Consider the following 18866-nt stretch of genomic DNA (forward strand, 5'->3'; position numbering starts at 1 on the left):
AGGTACTAACTATTATTTGACAACGAGTCCTTGGTACTGGGCTCTCTGACCAGGGGAGCACCCTCTCTGTTTCTAGCATGTCAAGTCCTTTAAGCATTTTATTGGCCTCATAAGGTTACCTCATTCTTTAAAATCTAAAGAACAGTTGCCTAGCCTACTTACTTTGTCCTTATTAGGCATCCTAGGAGCTACAATGGCAAATGGTCAAATTTACCCTCTCTCCTTTCTGGGGAAAAAAGTTCTCAAGATTCCAAGTGTAGTTTTTTCAAGGCCCTATATAATTGTGAAAAGACATCTTTATTTTTGTATTCAAATTCTTTGGAAATAAAAGGAACACTCAGGCCACAAACTATGTATAATTCTGTTAAGTGTAATCAGGTCTGAATAGATAAATGAGTAAGAAATGCTGTGGGGAAAATGGGATTAACCAGTTAGCTCTTGCAGAAGATAGCCTATTCTTGATTAGCTGCATGGTTTCTATACATGCTATAATAGTTCTGTAATCATTTTCTTGCCAGGTCTAAAGCTGAACCTAAAAGTTGAATAGACTCTACTCAAGTTAGTTTAGCTGACATAAACACTTGAATCATCCATATTTTAGACAATCTATGCTGCACTCCTTAGACATGTTACCTTTCGAGAAGTACTTCAATGATAAAGGGCTGTTCTCCGAATCATATTAATCCTTTATGATATTTAAGTAGCCTTATATAAGTACCTCGTGTTACTTTTCAGAAGAGTCTGAGTGTTCTACAATTGCAGATTCTTATTCTACGATGTCAATGGACGGTTCAACCAAGATGAATTTTAATGAAGCAATGCCTGAGTCTCCTGATATAAAGTACGTTTTCTGAAAAAGCAACATTATTTCATTTGACTTATTGTACCTGTGTTTTCCTAGTCTGTTCCCTGGAATCCAGTATGCTACTTCTCCTTTTCTTGCTTTCTGCCACATTTTGAGGAGATTTTGCTTTTGCTGTATACCTGTTTGTATAGAAGTTGTATAGATTGTCATTCAGGATGAATAAATGTCTTATTTATAGTATGGTCTTTTTAAACGTGTAAGTACCTAACATTTGGTGGCTCATCCCTAATTATCGTAGAGTAGGCAGTGGTCAGCAGCCACCGAGAGATCTCACACTCGTTCTGGTGAGGTTGAAGGAATTATACAGGTCTCCTCTGGTTAGCAAACATTCACTTACTAAATTTCCACTATAACAGGTAATTTCATCACTTCACTGGATTCAGATAGTACAAGGGAAAAACAATTACGGAGCGCAGAATAAAATATTACAATTTCAGAATCAGGTTTAGTATCACTGACGTGTCATGAAATATGTTGTTTTGTGACATCATCTCAGTGTAGTACATTAAAAAATCAATTAAAATGAGATATATATGATATATTATAAATAATAGTTTGCAATATATTAATGAAGGTACTTAAGTGGGCATATATACTGAGTCATTTGCTCTCCTACTATCCAACAATAATCATGGGGTGAATGAATTTTAAGTTTCACCATGTCTACTCACCTTATCAAAACAAGTTACTTTGCTTTTGATGTGCTGCAGCCACCAAATATTAGGAGGAATTTGACTAGTCTCCAACTTTTTTATACCTTTAATAGCAACTGATATCTCCTATAAAATGTAATGTTTTTGCTGTACCACCTGCTTAAGTAATTTTTGCTTAATAAAGGGCTTTTTGGGCACCTAACTCCTTAATCTGTATCTTCCAAAGTGTTTTGTTCTGTTGTAGTTGAAAAATGTGTTGGCGCTTGGCCAGGTAGTTAAGGCGTTCATCTAGTGATTTGAAGGTCGCTAGTTAGAGCCTTGGCTGAGGCAGCATGTTGTGTCCTTGAGCAAGGCACTTAACCACACAGTGCTCTGCGACGACACCGGTGCCAAGCTGTATGGGTCTGATGCCCTTCCCTTGGACAACATCGGTGGTGTGGAGAGGGGAGACTTGCAGCATGGGCAACTGTTGGTCTTCCGTACAACCTTGCCCAGGCCTGCTCCCTGGAAATCTTCCGAGGTGCAAATCCATGGTCTCAAGAGACTAACGGATGCCTATGAAGTTGAAAAATGCTTCCTTAGAATTCCAGTTGCTAATATGGACTAGGTAGCTGGGAGTTTTTCATATTGAGACTATAACAACTATTCATTTGTTCTTAAGGTATTTATAGCATAGTAAATTCATGGCAGTGCTCTAATATGGATCTAATTGTTCTTCCTTTTCCTTAGGAATGCTTCTCATGTTGGGTATTCACAAGCTCAAGAGTGTAAACATCAAGTTGCTAAGCCAGCATTAATAAAAAGCCTGTTTCATGATATGCCTTTGATGATTTACTTTGGGACACCAAATGAGAAAAGTAAGAAAGGAAATGTAAACCTTATTTAGGATAATTATACGAATTAACAAATGCCTTTATTTACAACGAAAAATAAATTTGCAAATTTCTACTGATCTCAATTATGCCTAATGTACTATTTTCAAATCACAAACAAGAGAAAATTTGCAGATGCTAGAAATCCGAGCAACACACACGAATTGCTAGAGGAACTCAGCAAGCCAGGCAGCATATATGGGGAAAAAAAGAAGTCGATGTTTTCGGCTGAAACCCTTCGTCAGGACTGGAGGAAAAAAGGCTGAGGAGTAGATTTAAATGGTGGGGGGAGGGGATAGAGAAACACCATGTGATAGGTAAAACCTGGAGAGGGAGGGATGAAGTAAATAGCTGGAAGTTGATTGATGAAAGAGACAGAAAGCCATGAACGAAAGAAAGGGGGGGAGAAGCCCCAGAAGGAGGCGATGGGATGGCCAGGTGATAGGTGAGGGAGGGATGGGAAATGGTGAACAGGTGAGGGGTGGGGTGTCATTACCAGAAGTTTGAGAAATCGATGTTCATGCTATCAGCTTGGAGGTTACCCAAACAGAATATAAGGTGTTGTTCCTCTAACCTAAGTGTGGCTTCATCACGACAGTGGAAGGGGCCATAGATGGACTTATCGGAATGGGAAGTAGAATTAAAATCGGTGGCCACTGGGAGTTCCCGCTTGTTCTGGTGGATGGAGCATAAGTACTCGGCGAAGTGGGTCTCCCAATCTTCGTCGGGTCTCACCGATATATAGGAGGCCACACCGGGAGCACTGAACACAGTAAATGACCCCAACAGATTCTCAGGTGAAGTGTCGCCTCACCTGGAAGGACTGTTTAGGGCCCTGGATGATAGTGTGGGAGGAGGTGTGGAGGCAGATATAGCACTTGTTCCGTTTGCAAGGATAAGTGCCAGGAAGGAGTTCAGTGGGGAGGGATGAATGAACAAGGGAGTCGTGTAGAGAGCAATCCTTGTGGAAAGCAAAAAGTTGGGGGGAGGGAAAGGTGTATCTAGTGGTGGGATCCTGTTGGAGGTGGCATAAGTTTCGGAGAATTATGTGCTGAACATGGAGGCTGGTGGGGTGGTAGGTGAAGACAAGAAGAACCCTATCCCTGATAGGGTGGCGGAAGGATGGTAGAAGAGCAGACGTGTGAAATGGAAGAGGCAGTTGAGGGCAGCATTGATGGTGGAGGAAGGGAAGCCCCTTTCTTTGAAAAAGGAGTATATCTCCTTCATTCTAGAATGAAAAGCCTCATCCTGAGAGGAGGTATGGCGGAGATGGAGGTATTGAGAGAAGGGGATTTTTGCTACCTTTCTCATTACCTTATTCCTGTAATTCTTAAGAAGAGAAAACTCCCGAAACACTGACTGTACTCTTTTCCGTAGATGCTGCCTGGTCTGCTGAGCTCCTCCAGCATTTTATGCGTGTTTCCTGTAATTCTTATTTGCAAAAAAATCATGCTGAGGACTCTTGTATGTAACACTATACCAGCCAAGTGAACCTAACTCAAAACACACAAGAAATTAAAGCTCCAATCTTGGCTGACCCATGTGTTTTGTCTGCTTCCTGTTTTAAATAACTGAACTTTTCGTACTGCTAAGTGTGCTGGGGGCAGCTTGTAAGTGTTGCCAAAATAGCGTGCCCATAATTCATTTACACTAGCCGTACATCTTTGGAATGTGGGAAGAAACTGGAGCACCTGGAGGAAACCCACAGTGTTACAGGGAGAATGTACAAACTTTTAACCGACAGAGATGGGAATCAAAACCCAACTGGTTATTGCTGGTGCTGTAAAGCAATTGTGCTAACCACTCCACTAATACCCTAATGTAATATAAATTTTGTTTAACTTAATTTCTTGTATTGTCACCTTTATAGTCGAACAGTTGCCATGGGAGCAAAGGAAGCAAATGAAATGGAAGATGTCAGCTGTAACCCCCATAGTTGTGAAAAACACTGTAGCCAGATCCCACTTCAAAATCACTAAAAGTAAGATATTGCATTATTTTTCATTTACATGGTGAGAGCATCTGAGCATGGCCAGTATTTATTCCCTATCCTTTAACTGTTTTTTAACTTTTAATTGTCCTTTAGAAGGTGACTGTGAACTACTGCCTTTTAAACTGCTGCAGCTCTTCTGCTGCTGTGATTGAGTAGGGAGTTCCTGTATCTAGACCCAGCGACAATGAAGGTCACTGTGAAATATTGCTCTGACAGGAATCAATAGCTTCCGCTAATTTATATGTGCCTTCTATATTTTATGGGTTGCAGATTTGAGAGCTATTGTCCATCTAACATTAGTGAATAATTGCAATGTATTTACTTGTGGAGTGTAGAAAATGGAATCTAATCTTTGACTGTACTTGTTACAAGTGCTTATAAATGGGACTAGTTTGTTGCCTTTAATGGAAAATTGAGAAAGTTCTTTAGCCAGAAGTTGGTGAATCTGTGTAATTCATTGTCTAGTCATTTGGTGTATTTAAAATGGAGGTTGATAGGTTCTTGATTAGTTAGGTTGTCATTCCCGGTTGGTAGTGGCGATAAGCTCCCACAACCTATTAAAATGTTCCCAATGGCGTGCGTCTTGTATAACCTCTGACAACCAAGTCCACTTCCTGGCCTTCACTTGCGGTCTAGCTACTAACCCTGGCAGAATAGTTTTTATTTGACAGGAGAAGGGGCAAAAGCTGGTTAAAACTAGTTGCTTTGGGCAGTTGGGGCTCTTCGTCCATGGTTGTCAGCTCATCTAAGAGAAGAAAAACTCTGATCTCATATCTCCACTGCCTTGTTACTACACCCAGTCATGGGGAAGGCTTCGAGAATAAACCCTAAGGAAAAACCCAGAGATAGAATCCCTAAGGCAGTCCTACGTTGAGTTCAATGCTGACTGCTAACTCCTGCGACAGTCAAACTGTATCGGTCTCTGCCTTTCCTTTGGATTCATCAGCTGCATGGAGAGGGAGAGCCTGCTGCTTGGGGAACAGCTTGCTCTCCACATCATACTGCCCTGGCTTGCATATCATACAGGTAACTAGGGGGCAATATACATGGTCGACCCTGACCAGCGGAGGGTCTCAGTAAGGGTGTCGAAGGTTACTGGAGAAGGCAAGGGAGCAGGGTTGAGAGGGATAATAAATGGGCCATGATGGAATGGCAGTGCAGACTGGTGGGACTGTGAATGGCCTCATTTACTCCTATGTCTTATGGTCGAAGATGTTTAAGATCTTGCTCTTTGATTCTCAATATGTCTATTAGAATCTCAAAATAGCAGTTAAAATAATAAAAGTGGAATTTCAGCTTGGCTCTTAAATGTCCTGCAGTACTTACACTGGAACATGTTCCAGTTAGCTGATTCTAGTATAGGTAACATCTGAACATCCTCAACAGAGGTTGGGATAATATTTTGCTTTATTTGGTATTTTGATGTTGCCATTGCTGGCAAAGTCAACATTTATTGTTCTTCAACTAGGTGAGTCATTTAAGCATCAAATATATTTCTGGCAGTCTGAAGCCACAGGTAGTCCACTCTGGGGAGGATAGCATATTTTGCAGAACACAGTAGTACATTCTCTTCAGCCCATGGTGTTGAACTGACCTTTTCACCTACTCGAAGATCAATCTAACCTGTCCCTACCACATTGCCCTCCATTCTAATTTCGTTCATGTGCCCATCTAGTAGTCTCCTGAATGGAGCTGCCTCTACCACACAGGGCATTCCACATATCCTTCACTGTGCAAAAAGCAAAATAAAAACTACCCCTGCCATCCCTCCTCTACTTTCCTTCATTCAACTTCAAATTATTCCCCCTCGTATTAGCCATTTTCGTCCTGGAAAATGTGTCTCTGGCTGTTCACTCTTATCTATACCTTTTATCATCTTGTACACCTCTATCAAGTCACCTCTCATCCTCCTTTGCTTCAAAGGGAGAAACTCAAGCACACTCAACCTATCCTCATGAGTTATTCTCTGTAATCCAAGCAGTGTCCTGATAAAAACATAATTTTGGATTTTTGCAACAATTTATAAGCAATTTATTTTGCTTAGAAAAATAGATGGCTATAGGTAACCCCAGGTAATATTAAAAATAAGTACATGTTCGGAACGGCATTGTGGGCAGAAGGGTCTGTACTGTTCTGTAGGTTTTCTATGTTTCTAATTTAATATTTTCATATTCACCATTACTGATGTGTTTCAGATTTATTTAGCTGTTTTGATACCCTGGTTGTAAAGCAACAATTTGAAACTCTTTATACCTTGAGGCCAAATCCCTTGATTGCTGGTAGTTTAAGCACTGCTTTTGTTTAACTTTCACTAATGTGTATCTGTAGTCCTCTCACTGATGTGCGTAGTGTCTTAAATCGGGTAAGAGTTGGTTGGGCATCCAGTGGAAGCTACACTGGGCTCTTGAGTGTAGCCCAGTAGTGGAACCGAGTGTGGTCTTCTGTTGCTGTACCCTATCCACTTTGATGTGTTGCGAGTTCATAGATGTTCTTCTGCCCACCACTGTTGTAACGCGCATGGTTATTTGAGTTAGTGTTGCTTTCCTGTCAGCTTGAACCAGTCTGGCCATTTTCCTCTGACCTCTCTCATTAACAGAGCATTTGCACCCACAGAATTGCCACTCACTGGATGTCTTTTGTTTTTAGAGTCATTATCTGTAAACTCTAGAGACTGTTGTGCATGAAAATCCCACATTTCTGAGATACTCAAACCACCCCCTCTGACACCAACAATCATTCCATGGTCAAAATCACTTTGATCACATTTCTTCCTCATTCTGAACAATAACTGCACTTTTTCACCATATCTGCATGCTTTTATTCATTGATTTGTTACCACATGATTAGTTGATTAGATATTTGCATTAACAAGCAGGTGTACCTAATAGAGTGGCCGTTATGTGTATATCACATTGTCCTGTGATGTTCTCCTGTACACAGATGGGTTCAAACATAACAAATGGCTTTCAGGTCGTGAAATTGCTGGATAAGCTTGCATGTGATGGGATGGCATGAAAAGGGAGATAGAGAAACCACCCTTTCTGAGTTGAAAGTTTGATATGTGTGCATTTCAGGATCATACGATTGGTTGGGTTGCTGGGGACACCATATGAAGTCACCACTTTTCAAAACTCTCCGGGAGTATCAGAAGGTAAGTGATTGGAACTTGAGAACCTGATGTTCTTTCTTCTACAATCTGTTTATCTAAATCTGACCTCTATGTGTAATCTCCACTCCCTGGCTGAGGCTGCACTTGGAAAGTATTGTGTTCAGTTTTGATCAGCCTGCTATTAGAATGATGTTATAAAACTGCAAAGGGTGCAGAAAAGACTTACAAGAATGCTGCCAGGACTTAAGAGTCTGAATTAAAGGGAGAGGCTGAACAGGCTAGGACTTTATTTCTTAGAGCTGGTGTATCAAAAACTAGAGGGGAAAGTTAGAAGGTGAGAGGATAATAAAAGTATTAGAATTTGAGGGACAGCGCTTTTTTAAAAAAAATACACACAAAGGATCTATGTGGAATCAGCTGCCAGGGAAAGTGGCTGAGGCAGGTACATGAATAATGTTTAAAAGACAGTTGGACAAGTACATGAATTGGAAAGGTTTAGAAGGTTATATGGAGAGCTTATAAATGGGACTAGCTTGAATGGACCAGTTGGACTGCATGGCCTGTTTGCTGTTGTATGACTAATTGACATAAAAAGCAAGAAAATGCCCATTAATAATAGAGACAAACTGACAAATGCTACTTGACCTGCTGAGTATTTCCAGCATTTCTGCTTGTATTTCAATAGTAAAAAACCAATGATTTTCGATGATTTTAGGTTCCCTGGCCCCTACCGCCTTATTTTCACCGTGGATGTCCAGTCCCTGTATACCTCCATCCCCCAAAGGAAGGTCTCAAAGCTCTCCATTTCTTTTTGGATTCCAGACCTAACCAGTTCCCCTCTACCACCGCTCTCCTCCATCTAGCGGAATTGGTCCTTACTCTTAATAATTTCTCCTTTGGCTCCTCCCACTTCCTTCAAACTATAGGTGTAGCCATGGGCACCTGTATGGGCCCCAGCTATGCCTGACTTTTTGTTGGCTTTGTGGAACAGTCCATATTCCAAGCCTATACTGGTATCCGTCCCCCCCACTTTTCCTTCACTACATTCACGACTGCATTGGCGCTGCTTCCTGCACGCATGCTGAGCTCGTTGACTTCATTAACTTTGCCTCCAACTTTCACCCTGCTCTCAGGTTTACCTGGTCCATTTCCGACACCTCCCTCCCCTTTCTTGATCTTTCTGTCTCTATCTCTGGAGACAGCTTATCTACTGATGTCTACTGTAAGCCTACGGACTCTCACAGTTACCTGGACTATTCCTCTTCCCACCCTGTCCCTTGCAAAAATGCCATCTCCTTCTCACAATTCCTCCGTCTCTACTGCATCTGCTCTCAGGATGAGGCTTTTCATTCCAGGACGAAGGAGATGTCTTCCTTTTTTAAAGAAAGGGGATTCCCTTCCTCCACCATCAATTCTGCTCTCAAACGCATCTCTCCCATTTCACGCACATCTGCTCTCACCCCATCCTCCTGCCACCCCACTAGGGATAGGGTTCCCCTTGTCCTCACCTACCACCCCACCAGCCTTTGGGTCCAACACATAATTCTCCACAACATTCGCCACCTCCAACAGGATCCCACCACCAAGTACATCTTTCCCTCCCCCCCACCCTTTCTGCTTTCCACAGGGATCGCTCCCTATGCGACGCCCTTGTCCATTCATCCCCCCATCCCTTCCCACCAATCTCCCTCCCAGCACTTATCCTTGTAAGCGGAACAAGTGTTACACCTGCCCTTGCACTTCCTCCCTCACTACCATTCAGGGCCCCAGACAGTCCTTGCAGGTGAGGCAACACTTCACCTGTGAGTCGGCTGGGTGATATACTGCATCTGGTGCTCCCGGTGCGGCCTTCTATATATTGGTGAGACCCGACGCAGACTGGGAGACCGCTTTGCTGAACACCTACACTCTGTCCACCAGAGAAAGCAGAATCTCCCAGTGGCCACACATTTTAATTCCACATCCCATTCCCATTCTGACATGTCTATCCACGGCCTCCTGTACTGTAAAGATGAAGCCACACTCAGGTTGGAGGAACAACACCTTATATTTCGTCTGGGTAGCCTCCAACCTGATGGCATGAACATTGATTTCTTTAACTTCTGTTAATGCCCCCCTCCCCTTCTTACCCCATCCCTTATTTATTTTTATTCCCCCCTTTTTTTTTCCTTCTCTCTCTGCCCCTCTCACAATCACTGCTTGCCTGCTCTCCATCTTCCTGTGGGCTCCTCTCCCCCTTTTTCTCCCTTGGCCTCCTGTCCCATGATCCTCCCCCTTCTCCAACTCTGCATCCCTTTTGCCAATCTACTTTCCAGCTCTTAGCTTCTTCCCTCCCCCTCCTGTCTTCTCCTATCATTTCAGATCTCCTCCTCCCCCTCCCACTTTCAAATCTCTTACTATCTCTTCTTTCAGTTAGTCCTGACGAAGGGTCTTGGCCTGAAATGTCAACTGTACTTCTTCCTATAGATGCTGCCTGGCCTGCTGCGTCCACCAGCATTTTGTGTGTGTTGCTTGAATTTCCATCTTCTGCAGATTTTCTCTTGTTTGCATCAATAAGTGACCCAAGTTTGAACCCAGATGGTTTAAGACACTAGTAGTGTCATTTATTGATGGCTTTTTACCTCTTCCTCTAATCACCTCCAGCTTCCCACTTCATCCCACCTCCCCTACCCACCCACCTACCTCGTCGCCTGGACTCATCTATCACATGCCAGCTTGTACTCCTTCCCCTCTTTCTACCCTATTCTGGCTTTCACCTTCCTTTTGAGTTCTGGTGAAGGATCTCAGTCTGAAATATCGACTGTTCAGTCCTCCCTATAGATGCCGCCTGACCTGAGGAGTCCCCCCAGCATTTTGTGTGTGTTCTCAGACTGCTGTATTTCCTTTTCCTTCCAGCTGAATCACTTTCCAGGATCATTTCAAATCGGGCGCAAGGATCGCCTGTGGCGTAACTTACTGAAAATGCAGGTACGATTTGGGAAAGCAGAGTTCAACTTTTTTCCACAATCCTTCATCCTCCCTCATGACATCAAACTGCTGAAGAATGTCTGGGCAGAGGGCTCTACCAAACAGAAATGGATCATCAAACCAGTAAGTTGCTACCAGTTAACCTAAGATCCACAGAAGAACTAGAATGAAGATGGGAACCATTTTACTTAGCAATTTATGATCTTTAATTTTGAAACTTATAGGTTAGAAGCAGATGAGATAGCAAAAAAAAGCATTGTTTGTACACTTAAATAGACTCTGGGAAGAAAAATCAGAAGTGTCGTACAGTAGATCCCTATTGCAAACCATGAACACAGATTAGTTGAGCCAAATGATTAAGTTGGTGGCTAAAACAGAAGGATATTATCCGGGCCCTCCATTCTAGCCTTCCATTGTCTGAGGTCAGGTTTAACCCTGCAGCCAAGTTTCATTTCCTTGCTTTTTCTTTGCATACCTGTTGGTTAGCAAAAATATTTGTTGGGTACTTTGCCAGTTTACCTCTCCATGATCTTTACAACCATTAACTATATTTTGAAGTAAAGTGTGAGAAATATGCATAATTTTTTTTCCTGCACCAAAGTTGATTGAAGATGTTTGAGCAAGATACAGGAATATGCATTGTACATCCTCCAGTTAAATTCATTGGAATTTTTTTTATGCTCCTGAAAACAAGCATTGAATACTTATATTCTGCAAATCATAACCATGAGATCTGCAAATGCTGGAAATCCAGAGCAAGGTACACAAGATACTGGAGGGACTCAGCAAGTCAGGCAGCATCTACGGAAAGGAATAAGGAGTCGACGTTTCAAGTCAAGAATCTTCAAGTCCCGATGAACAGTCTTGATCTGAAACATAGACTCTTTGTTCTTTTCCATAGATGCTGTCTGACTTGCTGAATTCCTCCAACATTTTGTGTGTGTTAGTTGTTTTGAAAATTGCACATTTTCACTTCAAGACATTGTGGTTTATCTGTGCTCTGGCTAAATAGAACCTCCTTTTAGATGAGAGGCTGGACTACTGTAAACTTGGAGTCCAAATGGTACATTTACAGCAAACTGACATCACTGACATCTTCAACATCTCCCCGAGCAGTGCCATCTTTCCTACGTGCTTCAAGGCCGCCACCATCGTCCCTGTGCCGAAGAAGTCTTCAGTGTCCTGCCTGAACAACTACTGTCCCGTTGCACTCACATCCATCATCATGAAGTGTTTCGAGAGGCTCGTCATGAGGCACATCAAGACCCTGCTGCCGCCCTCACGGGACCTCCTGCAGTTCATGTACCGTCCCAACCGTTCAACAGACGACGCCATCGCCACCACCCTCCACCTGGCCCTAACGCACCTGGACAAAAAAGACATGTACATTCGAATGCTGTTCATAGACTTCAGTTCAGCATTCAACACAATCATTCCTCAGAAACTGATTGGAAAGCTGAGCCTACTGGGCCAGAACACCTCCCTCTGCAACTGGATCTTAGACTTCCTGACTGGGAGACCTCAGTCAGTCCGGATCGGGAGCAGCATCTCCAACACCATCGCACTGAGCACAGGGGCCCCCCAGGGCTGTGTGCTCAGTCCACTGCTGTTCACTCTGCTGACCCACATCTATGCTGCACCGCACAGCTCGAACCACATCATCAAGTTCGCCGATGACACAGCCGTGTGGGTCTCATCAGCAAGAACGATGAGCCAGCATACAGAGAGGAGGTGCTGTGGCTAATGGACTGGTGCAGAGCCAACAACCTGTCTCTGAATGTGAACAAAACAAAAGAGATGGTTGTTGACTTCAGGAAGACACGGAGCGACCACTCTCTGCTGAACATCGATGACTCCTCCATAGAGATCGTTAAAAGCACCAAATTTCTTGGTGGTCACCTGGCGGAGAATCTCACCTGGTCCCTCAACACCAGCTCCATAGCAAAGAAAGCCCAGTAGCGTCTCTACTTTCTGCGAAGGCTGAGAAAAGTCCATTCCCCCCCCCCCCCACCATCCTCACCACATTCTACAGAGGTGGTATTGAGAACATCTTGAGCAGCTGTATCACTGCCTAGTTCGGAAATTGCACCATATCAGATCGCAAGACCCTGCAGCGGATAGCAAGGTCAGCTGAGAAGATCATCGGGGTCGCTCTTTCTGCCATTACAGACACTTACACCACACGCCGCATCCGTAAAGCAAATAGCATTATGAAGGACCCCACGCACCCCTCATACAAACTCTTCTCCCTCCTGCCACCTGGCAAAAGGCACCAGAAGCATTCGGGTTCTCACAACCAGACTATGTAACAGTTTCTTCCCCCAAGCCTTCAGACTCCTCAATACCCAAAGCATGGACTGACACCAACCTACTGCCCTCTACTGTGCCTATTGTCTGGTTTATTATTTATTGTAATGCCTGCACTGTTTTGTGCACTTTATGCAGTCCTGGATAGGTCTGTAGTCTAGTGTAGTTTTTGTGTTGTTTTACGTAGTTCAGTGTAGTTTTTGTATTGTTTCATGTAGCACCATGGTCCTGAAAAACATTGTTTTGATTTTACTGTGTACTGTACCAGTAGTTACGATCGAAATGACAATTAAAAGTGACTTGACTTGAAAATCTGGTTGAAAAGTCCTGTTCCTGCCCTGTAGTTTGTTACTGGGCTATATTTTTGGTGCTCTTTCACTGTTCATTTCTTCCACATGAATTGCATCCAAGATGCAAAAATGGATCATACAGAGCCCTGTAAACCCCAGCCTGTAATGAAGTACCTTTATTTTATTTTGAGATGCAGCATGCAACCGGCTTTTAGCCCAACAAGCCCGTGCTACCCAATTATACCCATGTGACCAATTAACCTACCAACCCATGGGTCTTTGGCATGTGGGAGGAAACTGGAACACTCGGAGATAACCCATGCAATCATGGGGAGAAGATACAACCTCTTTACAAACAGCAGCGGAATTGAACCCGTGTTTTTGATACTGTAATGGCACTAAGCTAACCTCTACATTATATTTGTGATCCTTCGATTTTACTGTCTTTGTGTTTTGTAAACCAGACGTTCATGACTCGCTGAGAGTTTTATTGCTGTTGTCTTTGTCATGATTCACATCAATAACCAATCCTGTTAGCATGGAACCTGTCAACTTACTGTGAGAAACGTGACTGAAGTAATGATCTATTGGCGTCCTGATGGCCTTTCTCTGCTCTTGTGTTGTCTTTTTTTTAAATAGCCTGCATCTGCAAGAGGAATTGGAATCCAAGTCATTCACAAGTGGAATCAGATCCCAAAGAAGCGGCCTCTGCTGGTTCAGAAGTATGATTTCTTTTTTCTTAATTTATCTACAAACATGTATGTATGAATGTGCAAATGTACTTTTACTGAGTGTTTTTGTAATGTTTTATAAATCCAAAACATAAAACTATTTGAAAGAAAAAACAAGGGAGCCCAAGAGGTGCGTAAATTACATTTTTATTTTAATTAAGTGTGCACACCTGGCATGGGTGGCATGATGATGTATACCATTCACGTACGTATATGCATATTACCCGTAATATATAAACAAATAAAGAATTCTCAAACAATATATTTAAAATATTACTGAAATTTTACTGAAATATTAAATTGTAAACATCCACAGCACAGTAAATTTTAAATTGTCCCGTTCAGGCTTAAAGAATTAATCACTGTGGAGGATTTTTTACTCGTGGGATAATGTCTTCCCTGATTTTTTTTTGGGAGGGGAGGAGTGGCCACTCTGCTTGACATGTGACACTCATGAAACAATCTGAGGTTCTGTGACCTCCTCTGGTGGTTGAGTTAGGAACAGTATAGCTATTGAGTTGTGGAATGTGCTGCATTGTGATAAGCCAGGAGGAAATTGGTGAGTTTCTGATTCAATGTTAGTGTCATGTATTTTGCTGACACTGCTTGCAGTGCGTTCTTTAGACTCTGGACAAACCTTTTCGCCAAACCATTTGTATCTGGGTGGTAGAGTGCAGATGTAATTTGTCCTAATCTATTCATTTTCAAGAATAATTAAAATTGTTCTACAACAAACTGTGGTCCATTATCATTGTCTAAAATGTTCTGGAACACCTGTCCTTGAGAAGAGGCTTCTCAACACATCAACAGTGTACGAGGCTATTGGGATCATTTCTGGAAGTTTGTAGCTGCATCCACTACTACCAGGAAATGCGAGCCCATGAATAGTCTGGCAAAATCCACATTAATCCTCTGCCAGGACAATGCCGTCCATTCCCAGGGATGGAGAGGCCCTGCTCTGGGCATCTTTTGGACATGTTGGCATCCTGAACAGTGCATGGCAAGCTGCTTGATCTCCTGATTTATCCTAAGCTTGGATGGTACAACAACTTGTAGTCCCCACATAAGGCAACTCCCGTCAAGGGCAAGTTGGCAAGTTCATCCCGGCGCTGGTAAAAATGGGGAACTGAGGTTTCTGTTGCACATTGCAGCCATTTTGGATGGCTATGTAGACCTGAGTCAGCGTGAGGTCTTTTCTGCTTTCGCTTTGGATTGTCTCTGCTGCAATATGGAAACTTCCAATATGCATTAGGGAAAAGAGTCAAGAAGAGTGTCCTCTTTTGTAAACTTTCAGTTATTTCCTTTTCCAAGGGTAATTGGGACAATCTATCAACATTTCCATGATTAGTTGTCCTCTTGTATTTGATCTTATAATTGTGTCCTCCAAGAAATAGCCCATTTCTGCATTAGTGCTGCTGCTGTTAGTGGAATACCCTTCTGAGAATTGAAAGTGGACAGTAGTGGTTGATGATTACTAATAAGGGTAAGCCCTCTCCAATACAAGTACTGGTTGAAATATTTTGTACCCCAAACCAGACTCAAGGCCTCTGTCAATATGTGCCTATTTTTTCTCTACAGTGGTCAGGGAATATGATGCAAAGGCTATGGGATATTCACTTCCGTCACTCATAACACGTGACAGGACTACTCTTCCATAAGGCGAGGTGTCACAGGCAAGCTTCACTGGAAGGTGTGGATCATTAATGAGTGAGGACAGTGTTGAGGTCACCATTTCCTTTGTCTTTTGGAAAGCCACCTCGCATTGCTTTGTGTATTGCCATTTCTATCCAATCAGTAGTAATGAGTTCAAGAGGTGGAGCAAAGTAGCTAGGTTTGCCAGGGACCTGTTATAGTAATTGAGAAATCCTATAAAAGACTGCAGCTGTGACATGTCCTTTGGCCTTGAAGCATCCACCACTGCTTGAATTTTCTCACACACTTGTGTAATGCTTGTACATCCATGGTGTGACCACAGTAAGTGATGCTTAGTTTAAAGAATTCACACGCGTCGTGCTGTGAACCTATAATCTTCTAATCTTTTCAACATTGTCTTGAGATTTTGGAGATGTTCCCTGTCATCCTTCCTGTAACAAAGATGTCATGCAGGTAACACTGAGTGTCTGGGCAGCCTTGTAACACCTGGTCCATAGCTTTCTGCCAGAGTGCGGGTGCAAATGCTACTCCAAAATTAAACCTATTATAGCGATAAAGCTTTTAGTGAGTATATATGGAAAGCAACAATTTGGACTGTTCTTCTATCTCTACCTGTAGGAAGGCCTCAGCTAAGTGCAGTTTGTTGAAGTGTTTCCCTCCGGAAAGGTTTGCAAATATAGCTTCTATCCTGGGCAGAGAGATGTATCTTCAGTACTGGGTTGATGGTGACTTTATGATCACCACAGATCTTGACAGACCCATTGTGGCTACTGGGACCACTGATGTTGCCCATGGTCTCCACTTAACCTGGGAAAGAATTCTTTCAGCCTCTGTGCGGTCTAGCTCACTGGCTACTTTATCATGGATGGTATAAGGAATTGGAAGAATTTTTTTGCAAAACTTGGATGTGGCATTTTCAGTTAATAGTATTTTACCATGGATATGTTTGAGTTTTCCAGTGCCATCCTTGAATACTGATGTGGCATCATCCAGTACGTTTCCTAATTCACTTTCAGTTGCTCTATTAGGGGATGTGGCATGCAAGTAGAGGATGGATCTCCAATCAATTTGTAGTTGTCTCAGCCACTTACATCCCCAAAATGGTGCCCCTATCCCCAATTTGTACCATATACAAATCAAATGAGGCTTATTGGTTGTTATATTTCACAGTTACGAATGTCATTCACACAGGAGTTATCTTTTCTTCAGAATATCTTAGTTGCATCTTTGAAATATCATTTAAACTTTTTGTGGAAAGACTGTAACAGCCAAGCCAGTGTTCAATTCCATTTTCATTAATTTGCCATTCACTTCTGGGGTAAGCTATATTGCTTGTCTATTGTTAGTTTTCACATTATAAATCTCAATGCTATTCAGTTTGTTGTCACTTTTAACATCATCAGATTCTTTGTCAACAACATGCAGATTGGTGCTCTTTTTGCAACTGGAATTGACTTTTAAATCTTTATCTCTTTGTATGCGTCCTAATTTGCTGCATTTTCTGCAAGTTTCACCTTTAAACCTGCTTTGGTCTGATGTATGCGAGCCCCTGCCACAACGGTAACACAGTTTGTTCAGCCAGGCAGGTTTCTGTTAGATGTTGCAGTTTTGTTCACACTCAGTTTCATCGCTGACTGTAACTCAATTGCATCTGTGTCTGCAGTTTCCATAATAAAGCGATTTTTAACTGTGTGTTGTGCTTCAGTTTGGAACCTTTTTTTGAATGCTTCCTTTTAATATTCCACAAACCTTATGATCTCTCAGTGCATCATTAAGCTCATCACTGAACTTAAAATGCTCAGACAACTTCTTCAATTCTGCCATGTATGCTGAAATAGACTCCCTTTCCTTTTGATTGTGCTTATGAAACCTAAAGTGTTCGGCATCTAAATGTTCCTGCATTACATTCATGATATTAGCAAAGCTCATTTTGGCTGGTTTGGTTGGAGCAGTTGAACTTCTAAGCAAACTGTATGCTTCCCCACTGAATGCATTCTGCAGACTAGCGCTCGCTTTCTATTGGCCATTTCATTTGCTTTAAAATGGTGCTCACTTCACTCAGTACACAATATCCAGATATCTCTTGTGCAATCAAATATGCCTGTCTTTTCAATGTAGCCAGTCATTTTTGCTTTTTTAAAATTTATGATTATTATCACTCGATACTCACTGTTTATGAACCCTTGAATTACCCCCTGACATAAAGCATCAGGGTGTTATCTCCCAGTTCATCAGACTTTATCTTCTTGAAGGTCTTTCCTCCTCACCTTCTGACTTTGAAGTGCACAAGTCTCCTGTGGCCTTGTGTCTTCTGTCCACGGTCCACAAGCAGAAGTCTATGGGCCGACAAGCTGTTTCAGCTTACTCTTGCTCCATTAAACTTAGTACTTTTACCCTTTTTTCCTTCCCAGTGACATCTGTGGTACCTTGTCATTTTGATAGTTTCCTAGTTTTATGCATGAGCAATCCCTCTACATCTTTATCCCTCATCAGGAGGGTGTGTGGACTCTTCATTGGTATCATAAGACATAGGAGCAGAATTAGGCCAGCTGGCCCATTGAATCTGCTCCGCCATTCGATCATGTCTGATGTATTATTCCTCAATCCTATTCTCCTGCCTTCTCCTCGAACAGAGGTTCAACCAACTATCCTCCACTAAAATTAGAATCAGGTTTAATGTCACTGACATAGATCATGAAAATTGTTGTTTGGCGGCAGAAGTACAGTGCAATGCATAAAAATGCTATCAATAGTAATAAAATGTATATTAAAAAATTAAATAAGCGCAAAAAGAGAGCAAAAATAATGAAGTAGTGTTCATGAGTTAGTTCTAATCTGTTCAGAAATCTGATAGAAGAGGGGTTGAAACTGTTCCTAAAATGTTGAGTGTGTCTCTTCAGGCTCCTGTACCACCTCTCTATTTGTTGCAATGAGAAGAGGGCATATCCTGGGTGATGGGGTCCTTTATGATGGATGCTGCTTTTTTGAGGCATCGCCTTTTGAAGATGTCTTCAACACGGGGGAGGCTAGTGCCCGTGATGGCGATCACAATCACATTCATTCACCTAGCTTATCTTTCTCACATTGAGCAACTTCTTAATATTAATTCATTTACTTCATATCAAAAGTGTAGCTATGGGCCCAAGCTATACTTGTCTTTTATGAGATGCATAGAACAGTCCTTGTTTCAATTCCACTTGTACCCTCTCCTCAACTCTTTATCCAGTACGTCAATGACTGCATTGATGCTGCTTCCTACATTTATACAAAGCTTGAAAAATTTGATTATATTTGCCACTATTTTCCACCCTGATTCACCTTCAGTCTCTTGTCTCTTTCCTTTCTCAGTTCTGCCTCAATCTTGGGAGACAAGCCAGCCACAAATATCTGTCATAAGCCCAGTCAGTCATGACTATATTTCTTTTA

At 42.3% G+C, this 18866-nt stretch overlaps 1 protein-coding gene across 6 annotated transcripts in view; it reads left to right on the top strand.

Annotated features, from left to right (window-relative positions):
- Positions 1-18866, top strand: part of ttll4 (tubulin tyrosine ligase-like family, member 4) — a 113154-nt gene that overhangs the window by 54077 nt on the left and 40211 nt on the right. For 4 of the 6 annotated variants that reach the window (XR_010018382.1, XM_063051354.1, XM_063051353.1 and 1 more), the window contains exons 4-9: positions 736-841; positions 2248-2375; positions 4261-4371; positions 7458-7534; positions 10388-10582; positions 13696-13778. Coding sequence is in view for 5 of the 6 variants with exons in the window: in XM_063051354.1 (XP_062907424.1) it covers positions 736-841; positions 2248-2375; positions 4261-4371; positions 7458-7534; positions 10388-10582; positions 13696-13778 (700 nt within the window). In the remaining variant the exon portion in view is untranslated. The remainder of the gene's footprint in view (positions 1-735; positions 842-2247; positions 2376-4260; positions 4372-7457; positions 7535-10387; positions 10583-13695; positions 13779-18866) is intronic. The other 2 variants (XM_063051357.1, XM_063051355.1) reach the window with 2 other exon arrangements.

The sequence above is a fragment of the Mobula hypostoma genome, chromosome 6 (assembly GCF_963921235.1).
Source record: "Mobula hypostoma chromosome 6, sMobHyp1.1, whole genome shotgun sequence".
Lineage (NCBI taxonomy): Eukaryota > Metazoa > Chordata > Chondrichthyes > Myliobatiformes > Myliobatidae > Mobula > Mobula hypostoma.